The 26,593-nt window shown below is 42.2% G+C and overlaps 1 protein-coding gene across 1 annotated transcript in view; it reads left to right on the forward strand.

Moving 5' to 3' along the window:
* Positions 1-26,593, forward strand: part of TMEM132D (transmembrane protein 132D) — a gene marked incomplete at both ends in the record, with an annotated part of 633,090 nt that overhangs the window by 153,494 nt on the left and 453,003 nt on the right. Inside the window, one exon of the mRNA XM_082640474.1 lies at positions 5,849-6,725. Coding sequence (XP_082496600.1) covers positions 5,849-6,725 — 877 coding nt within the window. The remainder of the gene's footprint in view (positions 1-5,848; positions 6,726-26,593) is intronic.

A 26,593-nucleotide genomic window follows, 5' to 3' on the forward strand; every position in this document is an offset into this window, starting at 1 on the left:
TTTTTGAGTCATCCTGACAGTGTTTGTCTTTTCACAGTAGAGTTTAACTCATTTATATTTAGTGTCATAATTAACAAATTTGTTCTTACTCCTTTCATCATATTTTATGTTTTTTATCATTTTTCTTTCTTGATGATCTGTGTTCTGTAATTTCAATATATCACTCAATGAGCTGTTTCTGTTTTCTCTCTTTCTCTCTCTCCCTTTCCAATTTGTAAGCCAAACAGCCTGATTTTAAACTTGTAAAAAATTATAGTTAAATATATATTTATTTGGTTACCATTGACAAAAATAAAGCCACTTCTATGGATATACAAAATTAGTACCCTTTTACTTTTTTTCTTTTCATGTTTCTTTTGGCATTTTTACCAAGTTTATGATTTTTAAATAATATAATGTTTGGATTATGGTTTTTCTTTGATCAATAACTATTTTGACCTTGTTGGTTTTGCCTACATTTAAAACTGTATTTGAATTTATTCGATGCTTAAATGTTTTCATGTTTATGTCATGACCTTCCTGTTCCTGAATATTACACTTTAACCACCTCCTGGCTGCCTGAATAATAGGCTTCAGTGTTTGTTTGTTTGTTTGTTTTCTTAAGGAAGGACAGATAGGATGTAACCTTGCATCTTTCTCCTGTCCTCACATATTATCAGGAAAATCTCTAGGTTAGAGAATTGTTCAATTTGAACATTCTCCATCAGATTTATGGAAATATTTATCATTTTTAAGACTTAATTTTGTACGGTAGATACAACTGAGGCCAGTTGATATTTTTCTTTTTGAATTTCTGTTTTATTTTTAAATAAGCACTTATAGAATTATTTATTTATCCTTGACATTAAGAAATGACTTTAGGAAATACCTAAAAGGTGGTGTTTCCAGTTTTCCTTGGAATTCAGTGAAATATTTATTTATTTTTACCCCAGGACTGTTTTCCTTTCTCGATTGTCTTTTAATGATGCTTCTTTTGCATTTTTCTGCTATTTTTCTTAGAAGCCCTATTATCTGTATACATATCTAATGTGTCTCATGTTTGCAGCCTGGCACTGATCATCATTTTCATTTCTTGTCTTTTCCATTTAGCTTCAGGGAAAGCTTCACACATTCTCTTTTTCACAGGATAAATTCAATTTTCTCCTTTTTCATATCTTTTTTATTGCTTCTGAAACCATTTTAAATCCCTTACTTTTAATACTGCCGTATCTTCTTCCATCTTAGTCTTATTTCATTATAAAATAACAAGGGTCCTGCATTTTCTTGATTAGCGAGAGCATAGAAGTTATTCTGTGTAAAATATACATCAGTATTCTGTGGTAACCACCCTTCAAAGCTTTGCTGTTCCTGTCTCTTCAGTGCCCTATCAAATGCCCTTCTTTGATTTTGCAGTTTTTATTTATGAAACAAACATTTTATGCTCCTTCTGTTTTTCATCTGTATTTGCCTTCTCTCTAGCTGTCTTTGAATGAGGGTAGCCTCTAGTGCATTGGCATTTCCCTGACACAGTGGGGTGGCTTCCTGTTCTTTCCATTTGGTTTCCACTTGCTCTTGATAGAGCTGCACATGAAACGTCCACCTGGAAGGGCGCTGGCCCTACATTCCCATATCGGTGATGCAGCAGCCTGAGCAGCATGGGGACGTGTTGGCTTTCCTGGTATTCTCAGACCATTGTTGTACTCTCCCTTCTCTCAATTTGGTACAGCTGCTACACTGGGGGCCAGTGTCCCGTAAGTCATTTTGCTTTGGCTTGGACTCAGTCCACAGTGACGCTGTGTCATACCTCCTGTTCCACATCAGCAAGAGGCCCTGATTCTGGGGTTTTCTACACAGTGTGGTCCAACTCACTCCTGAGTCTTTCAATTCAGCTGATTACAAATGTTGTCAGCAGCCAGCATCAGGAACATTACCCAGTGTGGGGCATTCCTGGGATACAGTGGCCTTTGCTCTTAGAAATACCAGGGTAGTTCCACCAGGCTATCATCTTCTTTTATGATGTCATGCTTAGAGATGCTAGATTTAGCCAACAACAATTCAGGGTGCCCAGTAACATTTGGATTTCAGATAAACAACAAATTTTGTTCTTGTTTTTAATTATAAGCATGCCCCATGCAACATTTCTGTCAATTAGAAATGGAAACATAACTGGGTTTCCTGTATGTTGTATCTAGCAACCCTCACCATGCTGTATTTTCTGCATGAGGCATTGGTATCCCATTTAATTTCTCAGGAATTCTCCCAGGCCAGGGCGTGCAATTTGCACTGAATATTCAACACAGACACAGATTTTTATTTATTACCATATTCCCTTAGTTACTGCTTTTGAGTCCACTCAGGGGAAATTTTAAAGGTCTGTGCTCAAATCACCGTCTTTCTCAGGTTTCATAAAAGTATTATTTAGGTGAAATTATGTTTTCAAAATGGTAAATTAATAGAAAATCTCTATGAGGTCACTGCGTTGCTTAACGATGGGAACATGTCACTTTCTTTCAAGTAAGCATATAAAGTCACAGCACCAAAATCAAATGTAATTTTTTTTCTTAATGGGTTATTAAGTGAGATTTACCACGTGCAACTTCTTTGTTATTTGATACCTTGCTCTTTTTTTCATGTGGAATTGGTGCTCATATGTTATAATAGCCACCCCCATGGGGATTTGAGGTTAATTAGTTTTCCTTCTTAATCTATTCTGTGCATGGTGGAACATTCTTTTTTGAATTTTGTTTTTAAAAAAAAAGACAGAAAAAGGAAATAACACTAGCTTTAGGTCAACTTGGAGCATTTTAAAGCAATAAACATGTAGGTCAGATACTAGGCTAAAAGACAAATAGGCTCTTTGTGGAATGAAGCTTAGAAATGACTTCCCTTTGAATGATGTCCGTGGTGTTCCCCTGGTTGCTTTCCCAAATAAAGTCAGAGGACCCACAGCCATTGCCCTTGGAATATGTAATTAGTTGCACAGTTTAGTTTGGTGTACTCAAATAGGGGTCAGATGTTCCAACAGGAAAGTTCACAGAGCCTCGGTGTCTGGTATTAATGTTTGACTATCTATAACCTGGCTATTTGGCTTCAGCAGTGTCTACAATGAATGACAGGCTGGTGTGATGACAACCCGAGTGGTGCCAAGCTGCATTTATAAGAATCAGGGCGTCTGTGAGTCTGTTTCTGTTTTGTAAATAAGTTCATTTGTATCATTTTTTAAAACGTATTTACAAAACCAAAACAGATTTACAGATCTCGAAAACAAACTTATGGTTACCAAAGGGGAAACGTGGGGTGGGGAAAGGGATAAATCGGGAGCTTGGAATGAACATCTACACACTACTATATATAAGACAGATAACCAACAAGGACCTAACTGTGTAGCACAGGGAACTCTACTCAGTATTCTGTGATCACCTAAATGGGAAAAGAATCTGAAAAAGGATGGATACATGTATATGTATAACTGAATCACTTTGCAGTACACCTGAAACTAACCCAACATTGTAAGTCAACTGTACTCCAATGACATTAAAAAAGAAAAAAAAAAAAAGAATCAGGGGGCACTGTGTGATGGATGTAGGTCTTTTATCACCAAGATTACATGGAGCTCTTCATGGGATAAAAGGATGGAAGATTCTAATTATAGAGTGATAGCAACGGAGGAGACAGCATATAAAATCCTGATGTAAAAATATAATCTGCTTTTTGTAATATTGGAAGCATAATTCATTTGTTGATTCATTCATTTTTCAAATATTTACTGAGAAGCTAGTATTTGTCGGGTGCTCTTCTAAGGACTATGAATAAAACAGAGAAAAGGCTCATATGTCATCTCTGCTCACTTGCATATAACCCACTGGGGCATGAAGGGAATTACAGAAGAGCATGAAGTCCTGTGATAAGGAAGTATGGGATCTACAGAAGGACATCAATGGTGCATATAAACGCAGAATCATGCAGTCAAAGGAGGCATTCCATTTATGACACAGCCTGAGCAGTCACAGGAGTGTAGCCAGCAAGGTGGGGGAGGGGAGGTGGTACCCAGAGATGGGATGAAGGAGAAAGCTTCAACCCTGAACATGAGCACGAAACTCACTGCTTGTGCTTCAATTTCATGAAAAACTCACATGTGATGATACACGTTTATTGAAAATATAAATCCTGAGGGATTTCCAGAACGTTAAGAAAAATGTAGTCCTGATAAAGGAATGAGGTCTCTTGTGAGGTCTATGATATTCTGATGTTTGACAAAGAAATTCTGATGTATTAGGTTGAATCATATGAAATCGCCGCTTGGGTGAATCGAAACTGCTCAGATACTGGAAGTTTCAAATGGTTCAGGGCCATAGACACCTTCGTTGCTGAACTGGGGCGCTCAGCCTGGGCTGAGTTGGATGATGCCATGGAATTGAGGGAGCCCTTCCCTTGGGGCTGTCCATCAACTCAGGATGAGTGTATGTCAAGCTGGCTTCTTGTCTAGAAGCAGGATGGACCACAGCTGAGCATCCTGCACTGTTAGAACTGGATGGGGGCCTCCATACTCGGGTTGGTGCCCTCCTACTTCATTCAGACCAGTCCAGGAGAGGCAGAGAGGCTCAGTGACTTGCCTGTTCTCTCTCGAGATCTGTGCAGCAAAGCCACAGTCAAGACCCCTTTCTCTGAGTCCTTTGCTTCTTCCTCTGTTCACAGACAACAGCCAAGAGGGGTCCAGGCTCATGTAGGCGTCGTGCATCGCAAAGTGTGCTCACGTGAGCCTCTGAAACAGTTTGGCCCGATGAATGTCAGGGCTTCAGTTGCTTTTACTGCAAAAGAACCAGTGATACTTACAGGGTGACTAATGAGAAGGGCTTCAGATAACTTATGGAGCTTTGCCTAGAAAGTCAGTGATCCCAGAGCCAATAATTTCCATTTCTAAAGCCTGTTAAGTTGGTTCTTGAATTATGTAATTTCTGTGTCTGTGTTTTTCTTCCAAAATACAAGGCACGATGTAAAAATAACATTTTGGAATGTTCCCCCTGAGGGAGGGATATGCTTAGTAAGGAAAAAAAAAAAAAGAATGCTTTCTGTGCATTGGGGTCAACATAGCTTTTACGAAGGATGAGTGATGGAATCCCCTTGGTTCTTGGGTTCTAGGGACACATGGACCCGACCAGACGTGGTCAGCCCATCTCATCTGTTTCTGGAGGTTTCCTCCTAGCATGATCCTTCCGAGGTCTTTTCTCTCCATCTCTCAGCTTAACCCCCAGGAAAGTGTGTGATGTCCAAGTGATATGTGATTGCCCACCTTAATGCCCTTTATCATTTCACGATGGTCATTGTGTCCTTACGTGCGGCGGGTGTATCTGGTGGAACATAAAATAGTATTGGGTGGAATATGGACACAGCCTCAAACCACATGCTGAGAAGGTCATTCTCGTTTCCAGTCTTGGTCCATCTGGTTGAGTTCACGGGAATGCCCTTCTCTGTTGGATGCCAGCACATTTTTAAGACCTTTCTCATGAGGATCTCTCCCTTTAACGAAAAGAGAACAAGTCTTGGGCATAACCCATCACCTCCTAAAGGCACCAGGACCGCTAGCTGAAAATTAAAGGCATGATTTGAAATTTATTTATTTGCACACTTAGCTTCTATGCATGGCCAATGATGCCTGTTGTCTACTCCAGTGGCATCAATGTTTTTAAAGAAATATATTTCCTATAAGATGAGTTGATTTAAGTAAGACCTTTTGAGTAAAGAATTGCGTAATTAGTGCAAAGACAAGGCAGTCCTTATAAAGGGGGGGGGGAGAGGTGCAAAGAGATCTGAAATATCGGTACCCTTGCCCTGGAGTCTCTAACCCCTGAACCCCGATTCATCCCGACAGTGGTGGCGAGCCGCGGCATCCTGGAAAGCATCCAGAGGTTCTCCTTGCTGCCCACCTACCTCCCCGTGACCTACCACATCCACCATGCGGACGTGTCCTTCTTCCTGAAGGAAGCCAACCAGGACATCATGAGAAACTCCAGTCTGCAGTCGCGCGTGGAGTCCTTTCTGATTTACAAATCCAAGAGGTTCCCCGTCCTGAATGCCAGCTACGGGCCTTTCGCCATCGAGCAGGTGGTCCCCCAGGACTTGATGCTGCCTTCCAGCCCGTTTGGATTCACCAGCACGTTTTCCCTCAACTGGAAGCTGAAAGCGCACATCCTGCGGGACAAGGTCTCCCTGAGCCGGCCCCGCGTGCAGGTGCTGTTCCACGTGGTGGGCAGGGACTGGGACGACGCCGGCCCCGTGCAGAGGCTGCCCTGCCTGCGGGTGTTCGCCTTCCGGGAGACCCGGGAGGTGAGGAGCAGCTGCCGGCTGCAGGGGGCCCTGGGGCTGTGCGTGGCGCAGCTGGAGCTCCCGGCCGCCTGGTTCGGGCCCCCCACGGTGGTGGCCGGGAGGAAGAAGTCGCCCGAGCCCCCCGAGGGCAGCCCCGTGGAGCTCTACTACGCCCTGCAACCCGGGGACGAGCGCGGAGACTGTGCCAGGAGAGCCGGAGGGATGCGGCCGGGCCGCAGCGACATCGATGAGTCGGGGCCTCCCTTGCAGAGGATCGGGAGCGTTTTTCTTTACCAGACCCCGAGCCGGCCGCCCCTGAGAGAGCTGCGTTTGGACAACCACGTGGCCGTGCAGTACGTGCCAAAGACGGTCAGGCAGGGAGATGTGCTGACGTTTCCCGTCTCCATCTCCAAAAACTCCACCGAGGACCGCTTCACGCTGAGGTGAGTTCATTGGGAGTATCTCTCCCTGTAGCATCTCCAAGGTCAGAGGGTGCTTCTGGGAACCCCGTCTATTTGATCCGGAGAGCTGTGTTAGCGCTGTCCGGGGTAGAAACATCATCCTTCCAGGTTTTACAGACTCCGTGTTCACTGTCAAATCGAGAGACCAGCTGGATCTCTCCGGGTTGGCAGCTGGGCGGTGAAGACCTCATTCATAGGTTTTCCGGGCCATCCCAGAAAAGCCGGGAGGAGGCTAACCTGCCTGTGCCCTGGCTCAGGTGGTTCTCAGCAGGTTTTAGGATAAATGGCTCACAGTTGAAATCAGCCTGCAAATGGGATGGCGACAGTTGTGGGGAAGGGTAGGGGATGCAGCTCTGCCAACTCAAAATCTCTTCCAAACGTGTGAGTTCTAAGTGCGCTCTATGGTACCAACCTCAAAGTTATTTTATTTCTCTCTGGAAATAGAGCTTAGTGCTCAAAATATAAAAGAACAAAAAGTGTGAAGGCTATCCAGTAGAATTCGTTGAGTGTCTTATATAAGAATATACCAAAGACGAGACATTTAAAGTGAGTACTGTGAGCTTTAGGAAAAACAATGAGTGCATTTTCTCTTTGGAATGTAGTATGGGAGGGAAGCTACTTGCCTTGGTTTGACTGGATTTTCATAACAGTTTTTTGGTTCGTTTGTTTTAAACACAGATGAGTCTGATTATAACAGCTATTTGGTATAAGTGTTGTTAGGCCACTAAATATGTCCTGACATTGCTACATACTCCAGAAACTTGACCTGAAGTGCCATGTAATCAAATTTGTTTATGACCTCTGAACATATTAGTGTTAGTGGACATGGCACACATTTATATGTTGATTTTTAAAGTACATCTAGTAATGATCAACCCTTTTGTCCCTCTCCCATTCTTTCTTTCTTTTTTTTTAAACTTCTTTCTTTCTGTGTTTGTTAAGGGGTGGGTGAGTTTAAGAAAGGAGTCATTCTTTTGCTTATACTTTGCACATTTCAGTTTTGTTGATTGTGAGCTAGTGCTGGGAATTCCTTTTTAATCTCAACTGAAGAAACAGAAACCAATAGACGGCATTAACCTCATGACTGAACTTGGCTGATTGTTGGAAGGTAAAACCTTTGGCTGGGGTTGGAGGTGCATCTGGGGATTAAGCACAGGGATTTAGGGCACATAAACACATCTGTGGGTATGCACCCTCATGATCTCTCCCTTCTGTTCTTCAGAAATCAGACCTAGATTGAGCTGGTCATGGGCCCTCTGGCTGGTGTGCTAGCTCTGTGCTTGGTTTTCTCAGGCTCAACAGTCTTATATAATATTCTTCGTGGAGATGGCTGTTTATATAGAGAAATATTTTGCTGATGGAAACTCAAGGTTTTAAATAAGGGGAAATCGCATGATTTCATATTCCGACATTTTTTCTGTTTGCCAACTACTGATTGTTGATTTCCTGGACCCTGGTTTACGAAACAGAATCTCTTAAAGTTTTAACTCTCCAGGAGATGATATCCACATCGGTTTTTTTTGGGAATCGGTTATATATGTAGAATTAAATTTCACAAATAGCTGTGCATCCAGCCACAATCCATTGCCTACTAAGGTGTTCCTCTGAGTCCTGAGGGCTGTCTTGTCATCGGCAAGCTGCGACATGGAGAAATTTGCTCCCGGGCTACATAATCTAAAGGTTCCAAGTCTTCACAGATTCAGAAAGAAGCATCTTTGAAGCATCTAGATTGGGTGGCTCCACTTACAATTCAAAAGATTGGAAAATTTTGGATGTAGAGCCAAAGTGTATGTGTTCAGAGTCCATCAATTAGAAAGGTGTTTTAAAAAATCAGTTTTCTAGTTAAGACAATAGTAAATCAGTAAATATTTCATGAATGTGTGTTTAAGTTGGTAATGTGGCACACTTTCCATCTTGTTAAAGGCTGGCATTAATAATGTGTCTGTTGAATACTTAACATGCTCTAATTAGCAATGAGTCTTATCTGTTTATGAAAACAGCTGACGGAAAACCTGGATCTGGTAATGTCATTAGCCTTTAGTCGGAATTGTCATAATTAGAAAATAATAAAACTGTGTATCTTTTTTAATGAAGCCAATTTGACACTCGTTTAGCATAGCTTCCAAATATTTAGAATTAGCATGGGCCTGCTCTATCTGGCCATCTGCTGTAAATAACCCTGAAGGATCCAGCCAAGTATCCTTGGGTGCTTTCCTCAGCAATGGTGACTTGTTTCTAGACTCAGCCGTGACAATGCTAATGAGATCCAGAGCTGGGCTAATGTTTTGTAGATCAGCTGTCAGCAGGACTTCCCTCACCACTTAAGGATGGCCAGGGTGGAGGGGGGACCAAATTACCTGTGCCTCCAACAAGACTCCTGCTGCAGACACTGTTTGACCACCTACTGCCACCTTCCTGTCACTTCTGCACCTGTGATCTCTGGGTGACTGTGGCTACACACAGGGGCTCAGCTTCCATTCTGGGAAACAAGTTTTGTCGTGCAAATTATCCGTAAGGGCAATTTACAAAAATAGCTGGGAGGGTGCATGTGTGTGCATTAACCATTGCACAGAGGAAAACCGGGATGGGGCTGTTTGTCATCTTAGAAGTTCTGTTCTCTCCTGGAGCTCGAGTCTTCCAAAGCAGACCTCCACAAAGGAAGAAAAGCAAAACGCGTTTGTTCTTTAGACGTCTAAGGATCCCTTTTAATTTCAGAGAATGTTTTCCTTCCAGTGGACAACAGAAGCATCCCACAGCACTTGTACCCTTTCTTGCATGTTCTCACCACCCCATCTCCTTTCCTTCCCCGGCAGAGAGCTAATGTCAGAAGCATCCTAGGTCTCTCATCACCTGATTATGTGTCCGGAGAATCAAAGGCCTCGAAAGCTCTTTCTTGCTCATCTTTTCCCACCTATTTTTTGGTTGCTTCTTCCCACAGGAAGTCAATTTCAAAGGAGTCTCGTTGTCAGATCTGAATGTGAGCCTGAAGCCAGATATTTGCATAGCATTAGTTTGGTTCCCTGATACTCCAGGAAATGCAGGTGGAAAGGTCCAGAGCAGAGGCATGGCACTCAGATGCCTAGGTGCTTTTCTCAAAATCAGAGATATGCTTAGATTGGTTAAATGAATGAATGAATGGGCATATTGTTCATTATTAACCAATACATATACTTTGCTGAAGTCTTTACAGTTTTACATGCTAAATACTCAAGAGTTTGTTAAGAATCTCATGCCCAGACTGTGGTCAGACCTAAGGCCATCTCCGAATAAGGCATTATTACCAAGCAGATATTCTTGCAAAGATAAGAGTTGTAAACAAAAGAGAAAGAGAATAAAGTAAGAATATTTGACAAGGGACAAAGTGGGCCTGGGGTTGATAAGCCTCAAAACATATTCTTTGGTGGTTTGGGAATCTCAATTGTTAGAAATAATATGTGGTGGTTTGAGGTGGTTTGGCCCTGAACTTGATTCACTTGAATGATGTAGCTTTTGAACCTACCTTGGACCAGGAAAAGATCTCTCCTTATTCTATTTCAGATAAACTATGCCCTGGTGTAGCCAGTAATATTCTTAGCTGCAGGCCATAAATCCCAGCCTGCTAATCTAAGAAAATAAACACATGAAAGGTTAGTTGGATGTATATTTTGGGTCTCAAGAATTAATAAGGCACGGGGGCACTAGCCTTGGCAATGCACAGGGTGGGAGGGGGAGGACGCCCCTGCTGTAGATGCAACAGCCTTCTTGCCCAGCACCCCTCCCCGGCCCGGCACAACGAATCCCTTCAGAAGTTCCTTCTGTTCTTACTATAATCAAAGGTGCAAAGACTCTTGGGAAGCTCCCAGTGGCTCACATACCTACTTGCTGTCTGTGCCCGGGGTAGGAGAGGGAGCTGGTGTGTAGTGGGTTTTTTTTTTGTTTGTTTGTTTTTGTTTTGTATTGATTGGAGTGTAGTTGGCTTGCGGTGTTGTGTTGGTTTCGGATGTGCAGTGGGATGGCTCAGTTGTGCATATGCATGTGTCTAGTCTTTCTTGGATCCTTTTCCCATATGGGTTGTTGTAGAATATTGAGTGGAGTTCCCTGTGCTGTACAGTAGGTCCTTGTTGATTATGTAGTGGTTTTATAGGCCAAAAAAAAGGGATTTCAGGCAAAGGGGACAGCACAGGTAAAGGCACAAAGACGTCAGGTGTATCTCTGTGCTCTTTTTTATTCCCCCATCATCTTGAAATAAAAGCCAATTGGGATTTTCAAGAACAAACAAACGAAAAATGCCATTTTCATTGCATTGGATCAAGAACACATACTCCCACCCTGACTTAATCACTGTTGATGTGAAATTTGGTCGCTGGCTGGGGTGGTATTTCTCGGGTTTTTCGTCTGTAAAGTTGCTTTTTTCTGCACTCCCTATACTGTATTTTCCAGAAGGAAGTGATGATCCACAGCTCACAATTACGGAATTACACTCTGCCTCCTTGTGGGTGGTATATTTATGTAAATTTTTTTGGAATCCTGCAGGTGAAATGTGTTTATTCTCCCTCATGTATTTTTTTTATTCAACCATTCATTTATTTCAGTAAGGGCATCTGGATATTTACTTTACAGTTTGGGTTATAATCCAAAAGAGTAGACATGTCTCAGCCTTTGGCTATTGACATTTGGATCAGATGACATTTTGTTGTGAGGGGCAGTGCGGTCTGTACATTGTAGGACGGTTAGCAGCGTCCCTGGCCTCAGCGCACTGTATACACAGCCCCGAATTTTGGTCCCCCAAGATGGGTCCAGCTCTTTCCTAATGTCCCCTTGGGGATAAAATCGCCCCTGCAAGTGAAAAACCATGATTGTGGTTGTCGGGAAAAAATTCAGCTCTTAACGCAGAGGGAGGTTCCCAGTTTAGAATGAAGGTAACCCTGGGTAGAGTCCAACTTTTCTGGAAAATCCCTTAAGTTGTACCTGCTACACGTTTTTACTTCCTCTTGAGTGCGTGCTGCAGGAGGGCAGAAACTTTGGTCTGCTCGCCGCCCTTTCCTCGTTTCTCATGCACTACCTGGCCTGCCCTGGACACCCGTCAACGACTGGGGGATCGAATGGCTGTCACTGGTTCCATGAGTCCGCTCCATGTACCTTCTGTTAAGGGAGGGGCCAGAGAGCAGGTTCTTCTGTTAGACTTGAGGTGAAAGGGTTAGTCTATTTCAAGGCCATGTAATACATACAAGATGACAAGGGTCGGGTGCAGCCGTATTAGGGTACTTGTGCTGTAAGAGGGACCTGGAGCTGAGATGAGCTGAGGCCACTGCTTCCAGTGGTGACTGCTCCTAAGATCCTCTGGCCCCAGCACCGGTCTGGGGTGAAGCCTTGGTGTTAGTATTTTGTTTAGTAACAAAAATACCCATGAAACTAAATGCCTGCACAGGAGTTTCTTTAAGTAGTTTATCCGTCTATTATTACAGTTCATATACCTTAAGGAAACAGAAATCTAAAGCTACACTGTGAACAGATTTTAAAAAATGTTCTTCAATCTTTTTCATGATCTCTTTTATTATTGTTGTTTTTAATTGATGTATAGTTGATTTACAGTATTGTGTCTGGTGTTAGTCTTTTGAAAAAGGTGTCCAAGAGATTCGGACTTGCAGCTGGAGTTGGGGGCCATGGGGTTCATGTCATTCTTCTTGCTCTCCTGGGCTACGCTTATTGAGTTGAATGGTCAAGTTAGAAATTTAACTATTTAAACCGCCTTCTCTCTCTGTCTCTCTCTCTCTCTCAGTCCCCTGTGCCCCCCACCCTGTAAAATTGAGTCCCATTGTCTAATGCATGTATGTGCAAACTCCACTGTGTAACAATACACACAGCCTTTCTGTACACAACTTCACGGGCTTCACACATTTCAAGCTGTTAATCCATAGTGGCCTCCAACTCAAGAATCCCTTCATCACCTGACAGCTATGGTTCCTTTCTAGTGATACTTTTTTGGACCAAGGTTGACGGCTCTGATCCTCTTGGGGGAAGAGAAGAAAGGAGGAAGGTACCAACGGTGGCACCAGCTATGCTCCCAGATTGGTACTGGGAAAGTTGCCTGGGGTTTCACTCAATCTCTTTCCCATGTTCTAGTGGGAGGCTTGTCTCATGAGCAAGAGAACTTGACTTTGGCCAACTTGGCAGGGCTGGGAGTTCTAGAAGATAATGGAAGGATTTCCTTCTTTTTTATGGCTGGATAATGTCCATTGTGTATATACATCACATTTTCTTTATCCATTCACCCACTACGGACACTCAGTTTGTTTCCATGTCTTGACTATGACGAATAATGCTGCAGTGGACAGCAGGGAGCAGGTAACCTCTCTGAGACAGTGATTTCTATTTTTTCTGCAACAACATGGATGAACCTCAAGGGCATTATGTTCAGTGAGGTAAGTCAGAGAAAGACAGATTCTGTATACTATCGCTTATATGTGGAGCCTGACAAAAGCTCGCAGATACAGAGACCAGATGGATGGCTGCCAGCGGCTTGAGGGGAGGGGGAAAGGGAAGATGTTGATCCAGGGGTCCCAACTTGCAGTTTTAAGATGAAGAGGTTCTGGGGATCAAAGTCTTGCATCCAAAGCTCTCTGTGATCTTCTTTGGCTATGCCAGCTTCTGGGCATTGCTGTTTATACTCTGTAACCTTGAGCTGACCTTCATCTCTGTGTAAGGACCTTATCACATCCCCTGCATGGTAGACCCACCTGACAGTCTCCTTTTCAACCAGACTGAAAGCCACTGGAGGGAAAGGGCTGGGTTCACTAGTGTATCACGGCTGTACCTGGCTGATTGCTCTGACAGCTGGTGTGAATTTGGGTCTGCAAATCTGGGTGAGCAAAAGTAGATACATGTTGGGTGAGAACACTCAGCCATCTCAGGGTGTTATGGCCTCTCCCTGCCCCCAGGCACATGTCTGTGTTCTGGGGTGGAAAGGGGTGGGGAGATGGTAGAGGATTATACAGTGCCAGGTGGGGAGGAGTTGGGGATGGGTTTCGGTCTTTGGTGTCATGTGTTCATTCATTTGGTATCCATGGAGATTCCATTTCCAAGGTGGTCTTTGGTTGGCTGGCCACAGAGGCTGTTGAGGGAATGTCTTCATATCCTTCTCCCAGTACCTTCAGATGTGACTTCTCTGTACCTCTTCTGGGTTACTCGTGGGAACACAGGAATGATGTGCTGGGTCCAGGAAGTTTGGGGAGATAGCTGAATATAATAATAATGGTAATAATAATAGCCAGCAGTTATTAAGTATCTATTTGTGTCTGACACTGTTCTCAGTGCTTAAAATGTTTTTCACACATTTAATCCTCAGAACAATCCCACGAAGTAGGTGCTTTTATCACCTGTGTTTTCCAGAACTGGACACAGAAACACAAGAGGTGAATAACTTGACAGACGCCCTAGAGCTCATGACACATTTACTTTGAGGTCCGGAGAACTCGCCCTCGCTGACCTATATCCCAGAACCCATGTTTTGGAAAATCCCTCTCCATCAATGTGAGGCAGGAAGGTAGACACCAATACTCCTAAATCTCATTCTTTTTAAAAGCACTTAAGAGAATGAATTACCTGAAACATTTCCCTTATTGAGGAGACGTTTCTTGAGTGTGAAGCTTGGTGCCGGGGATGTAACAGCAAATAAGAGACACGGACCCAGCCCTGTACTGAGTAGTCGGTGCTGTGAGAGAGACCATGGGGATTCTGTTTGGCAGGATAAGATGCCAACTTAAGACAGTGCTTTGGAGCATAGACAGTTGAAGATGAGTCCGCCATCATGAGCATCTGTCAGGCTTACAAGTCACTGCAGAGTAAAGGGCTCCAAAGGATGCTAGTTGGATTATTGTGGGCCCTTCCAGGCACTTCGGACACTGATAATTATCACGAGGAATGGCAATTTCAGATCCAGGGGGCAGACCTCTTGGAGACCACATGGGTTTATGAGGAAGGGCACAGGGCATGGAGCCAGGACCACGGGCACCTATCTTGGCATCCTCACTGCCTGTGCACCCTTGGGAAGGTCATCGAAGGTCACTGAGCCTCAGTCTCCGGGCTCTTACCTTTCCAGGTGTTGATGGTGTAAACGAAAGACGACAGGTGAGCCTTGAGCAGGTTGCGTGGCTCCAGATCAGGCATTTAGGAAATAACCAGTCAACCAAGGGATGTGTCAGTTATCAGCTGAAATGCAAACAGATGACTTCGGGTCACTTCACACTGAGCAGTGTCAATTAATTCTGAAAGAGGGCCATGTTAACACAAGGCGCAGGTCACCTCCGACTTAAACGATGAAGAAGAAACAAACGAAGGAGCATGTTCAAAGCTGCTGAAGAGGCATTTTCTTGGATCACTTAGGAAAGCGACTGACTCAGCACCTGCTGGTAGGAGACAGGAGAGCGGACCCAGATGTCAGAATTCTCTCTCCCAATTTTGAAGGTATGCAAGTAAATTGATTTTTTAAAATCCAGCAAAAATCATTCCGGCATCAACACACAAACAAAGGCCTGGGGAAGGCATCAGCTCGAGAGTAAGACAGAAATCAGCTGAGTGATGTAGGTGCAAAAATCAACGTAGTGCATCTGACCACAAGTGTGCAGTTTCCCCTCCTTCAAAGCCTCTTTGAAAGAGAGATGACACCTGAACATGGCTTATATACTTGGATGCTCTTCCCCACCTCTTGCCCCTTGAGTCTGGCTTCAGTGTATTGCTTTCCAGGTAGACTATAGCAGAAGTGAGGATCTGGAACTTCTGAGGCTAGACACTCTTAAGAAGCTGTGACTTTCCACCTAGGTGTCTGGGAACACTTGCTTTTAGAGCCCAGAGCCTCCTGTAAGAAGTCCAGCTCATCTTCTGGGAGATCCCATGAGAAGCTCTGAAGCTCCATAGTGGGGGGGACCTGGTGATCCCCATCTTCTAGCCATTCCTGTCCAGGCCCCAGACACATGCATGAAGCTGTCTTGGCCGCTGTAGGTCAGCTAGCTGACAATTTAGTACCACCAGGGAACCGCAGCAATTCCAGGTGGAGGAGACACATCTCACAGCTGAGCCCTGCTCAGATTCCTGGTACATAAAAAGTGATGTATAACAAAATGGTGGTGTTCTAAAGCACTAAGTTTTAGGGTAGTTTGTTAGCTGCAGTAGTAAGTCATTAGCAATCATAGAAAATTTCGCCAGTAAGCTGTACTTGCGAAAGGACAGAGGTGATGCACTGAGGCTGCTTGCTCTGCAGTTTACAGCTCACCCTTCTCCTGCTCTGCTGTGACTCTCAGTAGGTCCACCTCTGTAACCTGCGTTTCCCAGATGCCCTACGCTATCCAGATCTGGCCTCTGGTGGGTTCGGCCAATGGGACCCAATGGCAGGAATCTTGTGGCCGGGAAGATGGGAGAAGTCGGGATAGTTTTCTCTCTTGCTCCCTGGTCCCTGCTCAGGCCAGAAAGCTCATCCATCTGTGGTTCCAGCTCCCGCCAGGCAGCCTGTGCCATGGCTCCAAATCCTACAGGGAGACTTTGCCGTTGGCCTCTTAGGATCCCCCCTCCTTGCTTTGTCCTTCTGACCCGAGGAGAAAAGACTTCCTGCAGTTATTTATATCAGGGCTGCATCACCATCATCTAGTTGTTCTGTCAGCAATTTCAGCCCCTCTGTAACCAGTCCTCTGTATTAAAGCCCTTCTGGTCAGTTATCTGCGGTGGTTTCTGTTCCCTGACTTGACCCTGTGGGTGTAGCTGTTTGAAAAGATAATCTTTACGAAAGCAGAATATCTTTTCCGATCAACTCCATATTGCACCAGAAGCAGAGACAATCATGAAGGTTTGTCAGTTGTGTCAGCCCCAGCTGGGAGCAAAGGCAGAAGGGTCGTAAGCAATTGCAGAAATGAATTTACCCAAACAGAAAACATCATAAATATGATAACAACTTTGGGAAGAGCCAGAGGCAGAAGAAAGAGAACACAGAGGAGCAAGATCATCTTTTTTCCTCTTCAGGCTGTGAACTCCTTATGCAAATGTGAAAAATCAGGGTTTGTATGTCTTTTCTGTTCCCATTTTGGGCAGTGGAAGGATTGTTGATGATAAAAGAGATCACATCCAGGGCTGCTTGTCTTTATCAAAAGCAAGGATCCCAGACCCAGAGAGGAATTGGAGGTGTAATCTGAAGCCCAAGGTTATTCCAAGCAGATGGAAGAAATACAATACTGACCCTCTCTCCCTTTCCGTTTTCCCATCTCAACACACACAGCGTTGAGTGGACTCAGGCACAGAGCATCTGAAAAACTGCATAAAGGGGGAACAGGTCCTAATTCCATCCATCAAAGCCCTGCCTGAACTCTCCTCCTCTCTCCGTGACCCCAGGCTGTTGAAAGCTCAGGTGTTGGTGTATATTTTATAAGATAACACATGTTGTGTAAAACTCATCCATGTTCTATCCACACAAATAGAAGACCTGGGTGTGGATCAGAGTTGTCCAAGTTGGGCATGAATCAGATTACAGGAGAAATGGCAGTTCATCTATGTAAATATATCGCAGAAGGGAAGGGAAGAAAGAAGGAAAAAGAAAAGGAAGGAAGGAAGGAGGGAGGGAGGGAGGAAGGAAGGAAATACAACTACATAAGAGAGAGGAAGAATTTATTTGGGAAGAAACATAAACCAAAAGTAATGCTTTTCTGTGAGTTTTAAATAGGTAGAAAATTTTTTTAAAAGAACATGAACTTCATAAATGAAGAGTTAAAATATAAAAAGGAAATCATGAAAAAGATAATACGGTAGACCAAAGAGCTAATACATGAATTGAAGATCCAAACTGTGCAAAATAGAAATTAAAAACAAGGAACAGGATAGACATAGTTTAAAGAGGAATTATTGGCATATATAGAAAAGATGGAGATAATCTTGGTGAGTGCTGGGGAAATGCAAAGATTGAAAAAATTGGGGGGCTCCCCTGGTGGTTCAGTGGTTAAGAACCCATGTGCCAATGCAGGGGACACAGGTTTGAGCCCTGGTCCGGGAAGATCCCACATGCCGCAGAGCAGCTAAGCCCGTGCCCCACAACTACTGAGCCTGCGCTCTAGAGCCCGTGCGCCACAACTATTGAAGCCCGCGTGCCTAGAGCCTGTGCTCCGCAGCAAGAGAAACCACTGCAATGAGAAGCCCTTGCACCGCAACAAAGAGTAACCCCCACTTGCCGAAACTAGAGAAAGCCCGCGTGCAGCAACGAAGACCCAACGCAGCCAAAAATAAATAAATAAAATAAATAAATTTATATAAAAAAAGAATTTGGGAGAAGAGAAGAAAGTTAATCCAATATAAGGATGATTACTGTCCTAGAGCCAAGAATTCCACAAAATGAACCAAAAAAATTTATTCACAAATACATTTTTTCCTAAAACTAAGGAATAGTTAAATCTGTAGATCTGAAGGTATTCTGTGTTACAGAAAAAAATGAGTAATGAAAATCAATGCCAAGACATATCCTAATTATGAAATTTCAATGATATTGCTAATTAGCTAATCATTCAGGTAGAACAATTATTCACAAAAAACTGAAGAAATAGGATATGCCATGTTCAGAGATAGAAGAGTGTACAGTTCCCCCCCCCCCCATATTAATCTGTAGAGTCAATGCAATTCCAATCCAATGCAAATCAACTTCTTGACAAGTTGATTTTTAAATTTATATGAAGATCAAATGGTCAAGAATAGGTGGGACACTAAAGAGAAGAAAAATATAGATGGGTTATTTGAAAGTCATAGATAATCAAACAGTGTGATAGTGGAACACAATAGGTATATAGGATAATGAACAGAAAAAGGAGATTTTGTGTAAGGGAACTACAATTGCAGATCAGTGAGAAGGGATGCATTTTTCAGGAATGACACTGAGACATTGAATATCCAAATGAGAAAAAAAGGAATCAGATCTCTTAGACATCAATTTCAGATCAATTTGGTATTCAAGGGAAAAAAAGAAATCAATGCAGAAGAAAATACTAAAGGATATCTTTACAAGCTCTGGGAGGAAAGGGTTTCTTTAAACAAGACACCAAAACACTGACCACAAAGGAAAAATTAATACAGTTGACTATATTTTAAAAGAAGTACTTTTTTATATCAAAAGCCATAATTTGGGAGAAGGTATTTATAACACATCAAGACCAACAAAGAATTAGGATGCAGAATATATAAAGAATGCCTATAATTCATTAAGAAAATTAATCAAAAAGAAAAATGGGTAAAAAATATGAGCAGACATTTCACAGAAGAAAAAACACAAAGTAGCCAATAAATAGAAAAGATACTCCATCTCATTAGAAATCAGAGAACAAATTAAAACTATTATACATTTCAATTTCATATCCACCAGGTTGCCAGAAGTCAGGCAGCCTGATAATACCACAAGTTGTAGAGAATGAGGAGCAAAGGAAACCTTCATTTATTCCTGGTGGGCAAAATTGGTTCCGCCTTTGTAGGAAATACACCCAGCAGTGTCGAAGATATGCATACACTATGATCTGCAATTTCCACTTCTAAAGTATAGAATCTAGAGAAACTCTTGTATTTGTTTACCAGAAGGCATACATAAATATTCATAGCAGTGCTGTTTTAATAGCAAAAAACTGGAAATGTCCCAAACGACCTTTGGGAGGATAATGGATAAATAAATGTTGACATATTCCTACAATGGAATCCTATACATTCATGAAAATGATTCAATTACATCCCTACGGGTAATCTCTGATATAAAATATTTAATTGAAAGATTCAGAAAAATACATTTATGCAAAGATTAAAAATTAGGCATACATTAACAACAAAGTATTCGTGGATGATGGATATATACATTCATTTAGGTAAAACTATAAAAAATGACAAGGAGATGAACACAAAATTTAGAATAATAGTTCTCAGTGGGGAGAATGAGGATATTAATGGGAAGAAACATGCAGGGGTCTTCAAAGATACTGGGTGTATATATATATATATATATATATATATATATATATATGGTTTTTTTTTTCGGTACGCGGGCCTCTCACTGTTGTGGCCTCTCCCGTTGCGGAGCACAGGCTCCGGACGCGCAGGCTCAGCGGCCATGGCTCACGGGCCCAGCCGCTCTGCGGCATGTGGGATCTTCCCGGACCGGGGCACGAACCCGTGTCCCCTGCAAGGGCAGGCGGACTCTCAACCACTGTGCCACCAGGGAAGCCCCGATACTGGGTATATTCTAGTTCGTAACCTGGGCGCTAGTACAAGAGTGTTTACTATTGTCTTTTAAACTGTTCATTTGTGATATATATTCTTTTCTTTATACTACATATATCTAATTTCAATTAATGCTTTATATATACTTATGTACGTGTCTGTGTATGTGAGTGATACTTGCCGGATTTCAAAATGTTTTGTAAGGAAAAAGTGAGTCACTTGTCATTTACCAGGGGAAGAAATTCAGGCTGTTTGTAGACTTTTCCGCAGTAACATTCCACACTGTTCAATGCAGAAGATAATAGGGCAATATCTGCAGATCACTGAAGTGCTCATTAAAGGGATATTGGTTATTTTACATTAGCATAATACTATTCACAGAAAACTATATAGCTTTTGTGATATGAAAGTTTTCCAAAACATTAGGTGAGAAAAGTGAGGGCTAAAGAAGGGATAGTGTAGATGGATAGAAAGGCAGATAGATAGATGATCGATAGATGATGATGATGATGATGATGAAGGTAGATAGATAGATAGATAGATAGATAGATAGATAGATAGATATAGAGGATGGATGGATGGTTGGCTGGCTGGATGGATGGACGGATGGAAGGATGGATGGATGGATGGATGGAAGGATGGATGGATGGATGGATGGAAGGATGGATAGGTAGGTAGGTAGATACACAGATACAAAGATACATGGATAAGTGGTTACCTGGATGGGTGGATGGGTGGATGACTGACGGCTATCGATACATAGATACATAGATATTGGTATGTCTTCCTTAAGTATTACATCTCAAGCAGGGTCCCTCCCTTCCCACCATCATCTTGCTTTAATATGTTCTTTAATAGAACTTACCACTGCTTGGAATTCAGCTGTTTGGGTCATTGTGCTTTGACTGTTTTGGTCTCCTCCCTCTGTGAGCTCCACGTGAGCAGACCTCTTTCCTTTCTTACACGTGCTCAAAACCCCAGTGCAGTGTCCGACACATAGTCAATCCCCATATGTCTCAGGGGATCGAGTGCTTTGATTAATGTAAAGCCAAAGACCATGATGAATTTAAAAGCGTGAAAAGATTCTCTGTGTGTTGGTAGAGCCCAGCTTTGCTGATGTGGAAACGGGACGACCTTTTATCTCTGGTCCTGCATCTCAGACTCTGTGGTTAAGTTTTTCCCAGCTCTTATCCTAAGGCAGGATTTCTCAACCCCAGAACCACTGACTGCACTGGATACTTCTTTGCTGTGTCTCTGTGTGGGGATGAGGAGGGGGGCACTGCTCTAAGACATGTAGGATTTCGAGCAGCATCCCTGTCCTCTACCAACTGGTAGCCCTCCTTCTCCTTCAGTTGTGATCTACAGATGTCTCCAGCCCTTGCCAGATGTCTCCTCAGGGTCCAGATCATCCTTGGCTGAGACCATTATTATTATCCTAAGGGAACTTTTCCTTCTTATTTATCATGGAATGACATATTAGTTGAATTCCAGACTGCCTTTCTCACCTACACAATAATCTTCAAAGAAGTTTATAGCCATCCTCTCACTGATTCTTTGACTCATCAGGATTTACATTCTTCTACCATAATCACCTCGTGTTTTCTAGGCATTTCTCGTTACTTACTGGTAGACAATCTCATGTGGCTCTGAAGACCAGCATATTACCACTTTCTAGATACTGTTGAAAGAAAACAAAAGAAGTGGAGGAAACTATTTGTTGAGGGCCAAAGCTTACCTGCTAAAAGCAACCAGAATATAAAAGAGTAATATTGATGGTGGTGTCATAAAATCCAGCACCACATTCCATGTGGAAAATTCCCCCAGAATGGATGGGGTTTAGGATTAAAATGTAAAGTAAATGTGGAGTTAAGAATTCAGTCTGGGAGTATCTTTTAAACCAAGAATTAATCAAACAAGAGAATCGCTGTGCTACTGCAGACATGATTTGTTGGGAAAAGATGTCTGAAAATCGGGTTACTTTGGTGAAACTGAATACACATTCTCAGAAGAAAGTAAAGTTTCTGACATTATCTACCTAAGTAAAATAAAAGTGCATGAAAAGCCGCCTTTTCTTAAGGCAGATCTATCCATTTTCTTCTCCAGAAGGGACAACCCGTGGCAGGGCTGCCTGGATTTCCAACATGCTTCTCAGAAAATGCGCCCTTTCCAAAGCTGATTTCAATTCCTTGATGCCTTCAAAATTAGCACCTGATGCCCTTTTCCATTGGTTTGAGGAAGATTTATTTTAATTCTGCTTTTCAGACTCTCGACTATATTAACAGCAAAGAAAACTCAGGGGGGCTTATCTTTCAGACAAGTACAAATGGAGAGGATCTCGGATGCACAGATTTGAGGCTTCCCCTGTCATCCGCTGTCTGCCGGCGGGAGTTTTCTCTGTGCTGGGCTGTTGGGGTGACGGTACTCAGGCCTAAAATTAGGTCTTTTCTCCTTACAGACCTGTGTCACCTTGGAAAAGGGGCAAAATCCATTGTTTACAGTAGGTTCCCTCATTTTAGGTAAGTTTCATCTTAGAGAAGGAACTGGCCTATTTCTGCTCTGTTGAGCCTTTGAATCAGAAACTTAAGGAATTCTCAGATTGGAAAAGAGCAAAGGTTTGATTGGTTTTTGCTGGAGAAATAGGATATTGCCTCTTGGCTTCGTTAGAGGCTGGAAACAGATCCTAAAAGTGCAGACTTAGAAGCTGTCAGTTGTTTACTCCCTGCCTCTTGCAGGGATGCCAGCATAATTCCAATACCAGGTGGTCTGGATTGAATGAGTCCAGGCTTTTTCTCAGTCCAGGGTCTTTGGCTTCTTTGAATTTTTTTTTTAAGAGATACTAATTTATTTTTTATTTTGTGGCCGTGCTGCATGGCTTGTGGTATCTTAGTTCCCCGACCAGGGGTCAAACCTGTGCCCCCTGCAGTGGAAGCTCAGAGTCCTGACCACTGGACGGCCAGGGAAGTCCCATCTTTAGATTCCTTTTAAGCAGCAGTGCTTATATACAACCAGAAGAAACAGACATTATTTTTTTCAAAATTTAAAACCGTTTTATTATTGAAATTTCCAAACATGTATGAAAGTAGAAAGCATGAAATAATGAACCTCCAGGAACCAGTTGCCCAGATCCATCAGTTACCAACTCTGACCACTTTTGTGTCATTTTTCCCTCTCACCAACATTTCTTAAGAATCGGCTTTAAAGACAGTGTGCTAAGTGAAAGAAGCCAGCCACAAAAGGCCACCTATTGTGTGCTTCCATTGCTGTGATATTCTGGAAAAGGCAAAGTATAGGGATGGAAAATTGGTCAGTGGTTGCTAGGGATTGAGAGAAGAGATGTCTTGAGTGCAAAAGGAAACACAAGGGAGGTTTAGAGGGTGAGGAAACTTCTGTCTCTTGATTGCGTGGGTGGTTACCTGAATCAATACAGGTCTGAAAGCTCATAGAAACAGACAGCAAAATATTTATACATATATACAGACATACAGATATACATGCATGTAGATTGCATGATCACATGGCTCTATCAGATGGTCAGAACTCAACAAACGTGTCAAATGGATGAATTTAATTGTATGAAACTATCAATCTTTAACTCCATATTTCTTGTTAATTTAACACTGACCTTGCTGCCGTCAGCCTCAACCCAGATGGTCTCTTTTTGTTTCTTCTCAAGTATACAGGCTCTGGTTAGCTTTGGTTACCTAAATCATGGTCTTTCTCTTTGTGTTAGTTAGAGTAGGTATCTCCAGATGCTGTAACAAGCCAACCACTACATCTCAGATACGTGTGTGTATCTTGCTCACACAGAGTTCAGAGTTCATTAGGGAGCTTCCGTGGAGGATGTGGGGACTGAGGCTCCCCTGAGGCTCTGCCATCCTATAGGACTTGAAGTCCTTCACTTCCAGTCAGTAGGCAGGAAGTGAGTGTGGAGGGTCATGTAGGGAGTTTGGACCATCCTGGAAATGGACACCATTTTGCCCAGATGCTGTTGGCCAGATGCCACTGGTCACGTGGTTAGCATCACTCAGAGGCCGTGAAAACATGAGACCTGGCCACGTGCTCAGATGATGCTGGTTTGGTCCACGGCCATCTCTCTCACATCCCTCATGATTTTATTCTTGGTCTTCAAAGGTAGATAACACGGCACTTTCCCCTTAATCACTGTTTACCTCTTTTGCATTTTCCCCCCATTATCATGTCATTACTATGAGGTAGGAATTCTATCACTAGAGCAACCTGGAGTTGGGAAGTACATCCTGACATTCAAAATGCTTTACATTTCCTTTTACTTTAACCCTTCATCTTCTGTGGTCTGATCCCCACTGTTCTGTTGTCTACTCTTAGGCTTGTGATTTAGAGGAATGCAAGCCATGCAGCGCTGTTGTTTTGCTACCTTGCTTTTCCATCTCTTTTCTTCCAGGTCAGATGAGCTACGGTCTCTCCTAAATTTACAAATGAACTCTTTGTATTTGTTTCAGTAGTTAAGGGTGCCTGTCCCCTTACCCTACACCGTGGACTGCTCTTTTGATCCATCAGTACCTCCACTCAGAATTGTGTCTTTGTTTCCTTGGGGATTTCCTCTCCCCCGTGACCTTACTCAGTTACTCCTGTGATCATGCTTGGTTCCCCACCCTTGCTCCAGACTGTTTCAACACTTCAGCCCCACTATCGTATCTTTTCCATATAGCCTTTCCTTACCACGTCAGCCAGCTCTGTTTTCTCACTTTCTTACACTCCCATTGGTATTTATCAATATGCTACATTCTTTAATTAACTTAAATAGCTGGTCTTGTGATTTCTGACAGTGATGATAAAGCCTTCCCTGGCCAGGGTCCTAGACATATTTGCTTCTTCTTATCCAAGAATGTACTCACCTTAATTTATTGGGGTGCATATTTTTTCATGGAAACTTTTTTTAAATTGAAGAGTAGTTGATTTACAATGTTACGTTAGTTTCAGGTGTACAGCAAAGTGATTCAGTATATATATATATATATATATATATATGTATATATATATATATATATATATATGTATATATATATATATATATATATATATATATAAAATTTTCTTTTCCATTATGGTTTATTACAGAATATTGAATATAGTGGAAACTCATTCTCGATTTGACATTGGAAACCTATTGGAAACAACTAATTCACCAGGGATTGGAGCACATCTATTTCACAAATTGAGATCCACCAGTGATCTTAAGTTGCTTGTCTTCCCCCCAAAGTAATACAAGTTCCTGAATATGAAAAGTGTTTCCCACGTGGCTTCTTTCCTCTGGCTGTCAGTGTTTACTCTTCTTTTGCCTCTGCTTGGGATATTCTGAAACAATAGTTTTTATATATTATCTCAATGTTTTCCTTGTTTTCGTTTCCTCTCTCTTTTGCCAAAAGAAATTTTTAGCACCTCCTCACTCCAATGAGAAGGAAACATCAGAAAGAGTTCCAAGATTTTTTAACAAAAGCTTCCAAATTCCATTTTTTTTTTTTTTGCTTTGGCAAATGAGGAAGAAATATTGTACAGACTCTGGCCAAATGTCAACACGTGTGTCTTCCCAATATTCCCCGAGCTCTCGGCTTCCCCCCGGCTCAAACCCCAGTTCAGATTTTTGGTGGCACCCCGGGAAGGACTTCTGAGCTATTGTTTCCATAGTGCGCCTAAGAGAGAAATGAGGGTTTTTTTTTTTCCTGTGGAAGAAGAATTAAAATAGAATATACTTCATATAAAAAGAGAAAGTGATTGAAGGCCCCTCAAGACTTCCCAAGTTCAATCCGGGTGGTTCTCAAATACAGAAGATACAGAAGAAAGGCATCGAATATGAGTTTTGCAGATTTTTTCAAAATGTGCTAAAACAGATTAGTGCCTTGAAGTTCTTAATTATTAGGCAATAAATCAAAATGTATTTGAATGTTTCCTATATGCCTATCACAGTGTGAAAAATACATGTTATAGGTATATGTATATAAAAGGTGGTCATGTATATATATATATATATATATATATATATATATATATATATATAAATATATATATATATGTACATGTTATATGGAAAAAATGGTAATAAAAATAATCTCTACCCATAGAGATGCTCATATCTTAGAAAGTCTACAAACCCCATGAAACTGTTTGCAAATGACTCGGCAAATGATGACGTGTCGTGTTCAATTATTCTGTGTCTGAAAGAGGTCAATATTTTAAATAGAATATTAAAACATAGGGGGTTTGGGATTGACATATACACACTGCTATATTTGATAGGTAACCAACAAGGACCTACTGTATAACACAGGGAACTCTGCTCAATATTGTGTAATAACCTAAAGGGGAAAAGAACTTGAAAAAGAATAGATACATGTGTATGTATAAGTGGATCACTTTGCTGTACACCTGAAACTAACATGACATTGTTAATGACCTATACTTCAATGTAAAATAAAAATTAAAAAAAAACCAAACCAACCAAACAAAAAGTATAACATAAGTCCCTTTCTGAATCCCTCTGCTTTCTGCTTCTAATTTTCCATGAGAACCACGTTTTGCTGCCTTTTGCCCTATTTCATCTTGCATGTGCTCTGGTTTCCTGCCTTTCTCTCATATCTGTCAGGCAGATACTGAGCCCTGCTTGCATCACTCTG

This window comes from Mesoplodon mirus (genome assembly GCF_964341445.2).
Source record: "Mesoplodon mirus genome assembly, chromosome: 13".
Taxonomy (NCBI): Eukaryota; Metazoa; Chordata; class Mammalia; order Artiodactyla; family Ziphiidae; genus Mesoplodon; species Mesoplodon mirus.